General features: G+C 39.8%; 1 protein-coding gene across 1 annotated transcript in view; it reads left to right on the plus strand.

Annotated features, from left to right (window-relative positions):
- The window catches only part of LOC116161544, a 2,206-nt gene extending 1,565 nt beyond the window's left edge, over nt 1-641 (plus strand). The window contains exons 2-3 of the mRNA XM_031474930.1: nt 48-185; nt 232-641. Of these exons, the coding sequence (XP_031330790.1) occupies nt 48-185; nt 232-539 (446 nt within the window). The 3' untranslated portion in view covers nt 540-641. The remainder of the gene's footprint in view (nt 1-47; nt 186-231) is intronic.
- Nucleotides 642-3,997: the final 3,356 nt, after the last annotated feature.

A 3,997-nucleotide genomic window follows, 5' to 3' on the forward strand; every position in this document is an offset into this window, starting at 1 on the left:
ACACTTTGGCACCTAACCGAGATTCCATTACTTTATCATCCTTTTAGTGCCATGGAATGGAGAATTTACCCTCAAAATTAAGTGCGGCGGTCCAGCTGTGAGGTACTCGGCAGACTACAAGTACATCGACGCAATCATCGACGGATTCGACTACAGCAGCGAAGGCAGATCAGACTACATGATAGGTAAGTCGAACCGCGGGATTAGATCTCAACCTCGCAAATTTTCCAGTGGGTTACCGTGCCGATCTAAGCATGGCGGGAAAGGTGAGTGTAAACGGCCTACTCAAAATTACTAAGTCGGAAGTGAATATCAAATGTGACACTTTCTACGGAGTCTACAAGTCGACGGACAAAGAGCTGAGCACAAGAATGAACAACTTTCTTGAGGTGAACCGAATCGTCCTTAATCCGCACGTCATGAAGAAATTTGGAGATCTGCACGCTTACGCCTATAAGGTCCTCGCGAATACTATCTTTGCTCAAATTCGTTTCGATGAAATGTTTCCTAGTTCGGAACTGCGCCGTTGTACAAGCTGAAGTTTTGTGAATCTTAGATTGGGAATATTTTAAACTTTGAGATTTTGCAATTTTGACCTTTTTGGATTTTGGGAGTTTGAGATTATGGGATTTTTGGGAGTTTTAAATGTTAGGCTTTTTGAAATACTTATTGGATATTTAAGAATTTAAAATCTTGTAAGTTTGAAATTGTAGAATGTATGAACCTTTGGAAAATTTGTGTTTTGGAAATGTTGAGAATTTAGGAATCTAAAAAAATTGTGGTTTTGGAGTTTTTGAAATTTAGATTTTGAAACTGGGACATTTTAATTTTTGGATTTTTGTTGAAGTTTTGGCAATTCTAAACTCTGGGAATTTGGAAATATTGAGATTTTTAAATTGGGGGGGGGGGGGGGTAAAAATGCTGACTTCGAGGCGTTTGAATTTTGAGAGTATTGTAGCTCTTAGAATTTTCAATTTTAGAGGGCCTTGTGGATCCTATCTCCATGAAGCCTTTGGAGCGTTTTTATATTTCACTCTTGAGACATTTGAGGCTTTTACAGGTCTCGACCTAAGACCCAACACCCAAGATCGCATGCCTAAGACCCAAGAGCCCTTCTATTCCTACTTGCTTCCAAAAGAATCTCGAATGTCGAACCTCAAATCTGGAATCTCGAATATCGAATGTCAAACCTCAAACCTTGAACCCAGAACTTCGAACCTCGAACGTCGAATCTCGGACCTCGAATCTCGAAACGCAAACTTCGAACCACGAACTAGTATCTCGAGTTTCAAATCTCAAAAGACGCCTTGAATCTAGAATCTCTAATTTCAAATCTCGAATGTCTCTGCAGATCTTAAACTCCAAATCTCGAACTTCGAACCTCAAACCTCCAACCTCGAATCTCGAACTTTGAACCTCAAACCTCGTATCTCTAACCTCGAACCTTGCACCTCGAATGTCGAATCTTAAATCTCGAATCAGAAATCTCGAACCTCGAATCTTTAGTGTCAAACTTCGGATCTTAAACCCCAAACTCCTAACTTCGAATCTCAAACCTTACATTTCGAATGTCGAATCTTAAATCTCGAATCTCGAAACCTTAAATTTTGAATTTCAAATTTCAGTGACCTCAAGGTCATGAGCAGATTAATCTTATATTCTAAATGTTGAGAATTTTGGAGACAGAAACCTATAATCAGTATAATCCACACATTTTGGATGCCCTAGCTTTGTATCTAGAAACCTTGAACCTGTGACTTACATTCTAGAAATTTTGGAACTAAAAACCTGGAATATAAAAATATTTTTATTTTAGAAATTACATATTGCTAAGAAATGGCTACTCGCTGCGTGTTTTTCTAGAAATCCTGCACCTAAAGGCTTCGCGTTCAACAATTTCAAGGTTTTGCACCTTGAATCCTGGATCCTGAATCCTAAATCCTGAGTTCCGAATCTTGAATCCTAAATCCTAAATTCTGAGTTTTGAATCCTTAAACCCGAATTCTAGATCCTGAACCCTGAATCTTGAATCCTGAACCCTGACTCCAGAATTCTGAATTTTAATTTCTGAATTTTGAATCCTGAATTCCGAATGCCGAATCCCAAATCTCCTGATGAATTCTGAATCCCGAACCACGCATCCCGAATCCTGAATCCTGCTTCTTGAAACCCCCATCCCTAATCCTAAATCCTGAATCTAGAATTCTGAATTCCGAAACCCGAATCTTGGATCCTGGATCCTGAATCCTAAATCCTGAGTTCCGAATCTTGTATCCTAAATCCTAAGAATTTTGAATCCTTAATCCCGAATTCTGGATCCTGAACCCTGAATCTTGAATCCCTGACCCTGACTCCTGAATTCTGAATCCTAATTTCTGAATTTGGAATCCTGTGCCCTGATTCTTGAATCCTGAATCCTGAACCCTGACTCCTAAATTCTGAATACCAAATTCTTAATTTTGAATCCTGAACTCCGAATGCACAATGCCGAATCTCCTGATGAATCCTGAATCCCGAACTCCGAACCACGCATTCCGAATCTTGAATTCCGAATCCCGAACCCCCCATTCCGAATCCTAAGCCCGAATCTTGAATCCTGAATTCCGAATCTCGAATCTTGAATTCTGGATGCTGAATATGGAATGCTGAATCGGAATGCTGAATCGGAATCCTGAATCGGAATCCTGAATTGGAATGCCGAATCTTGAATCCAGAATCCTGAATGTTGAATCCCGAATCCCGAACCCCCCATTCCGAATCCTAAATCCAGAATCTTGAATCCTGAATTCCGAATCTCGAATCTTGAATTCTGGATGCTGAATATGGAATGCTGAATCGGAATGCTGAATCGGAATCCTGAATCGGAATCCTGAATCGGAATCCTGAATCGGAATCCTGAATCGGAATGCCGAATCTTGAATCCAGAATCCTGAATCTTGAATCCTGGATCCTGAATCCTAAATCCGGAATCCGTAATTCCTAATCCCGAATCTGGTATCTCGAATCCCGAAATCCTAAAACATCCTACCCTAAATACTAAATTCTGAATAATGAATCTTCCCTTGTCGATCCATTGGTCCAAATGCATCCACATTTTCGATGCCCTAGCTTTGTATCTAGAAACCTTTAATCTTTGAAACTTAGCTTCTAGAAATTTTGGAACTAAAACCTCGAATATACAAATATTTTTATTTTAGAATTTATCGCTAACAAATCGTTACTCGTTGCGTGTTTTTTCTTCAAACCCTAAACCTAAAGGCTTCGCGTCTAAAAATTTCAAGGTTTTGAACCTTAAATCCTAGATCCTGAATCCTAAATCCTGAGTTCCGACTCTTGAATCCTAAGTTCTGAGTTTTGAATCCTGAATTTTGAATTTTGAATCCTGATTCCTGAATTCTGAGCCCTGAACTCTGAATCTGGAATCCTGAATGCCGAATCCCAAATCTGCTGATGAATCCTGAATCCCGAATCCCGAGCCACGCATCCCGAATCCCGAATCCTGAATCCTGCTTCTTGAACCATGAATCCCGAATCCTAAATCCTGAATCGCGAATCCCGAACCCCCATCCCGAATCCTGAATTCCGAATCCCGAATCTTGAATCCTGATTTCCGAATCCTAAATCTTAAATCCTGGATCCTGAATCCTGAATCCGGAATTTTTAATCCCGAATCCAGAATCTTGAATCCTGAATCCTAAATCCCGAATCCGTAATTCCTGACCACGAATCCCGTATCTCGAATCCTGAATCATGAATCCTAAATATTAAATTCTGAATCCTGAATCTTTAATCCTGAATCACGAGTCCCTGAATCCTAAATACTAAATTGTAAATCTTGAATCATGTATCCTCAATCCTGAATCCTTTTTCCTGAATGCTCAATCATGAATCCTGAACCTTGAATCCTGAATGCTGAATCCTGAATGCTGAATCCTGAATCCAGAATTTTGAATCCCGATTCTGATGAATCCTGAATCCCAAATTCCGAATATCGAAT

This window comes from Photinus pyralis, unplaced genomic scaffold (assembly GCF_008802855.1).
Source record: "Photinus pyralis isolate 1611_PpyrPB1 unplaced genomic scaffold, Ppyr1.3 Ppyr1.4_LG10, whole genome shotgun sequence".
Classification (NCBI taxonomy): domain Eukaryota; kingdom Metazoa; phylum Arthropoda; class Insecta; order Coleoptera; family Lampyridae; genus Photinus; species Photinus pyralis.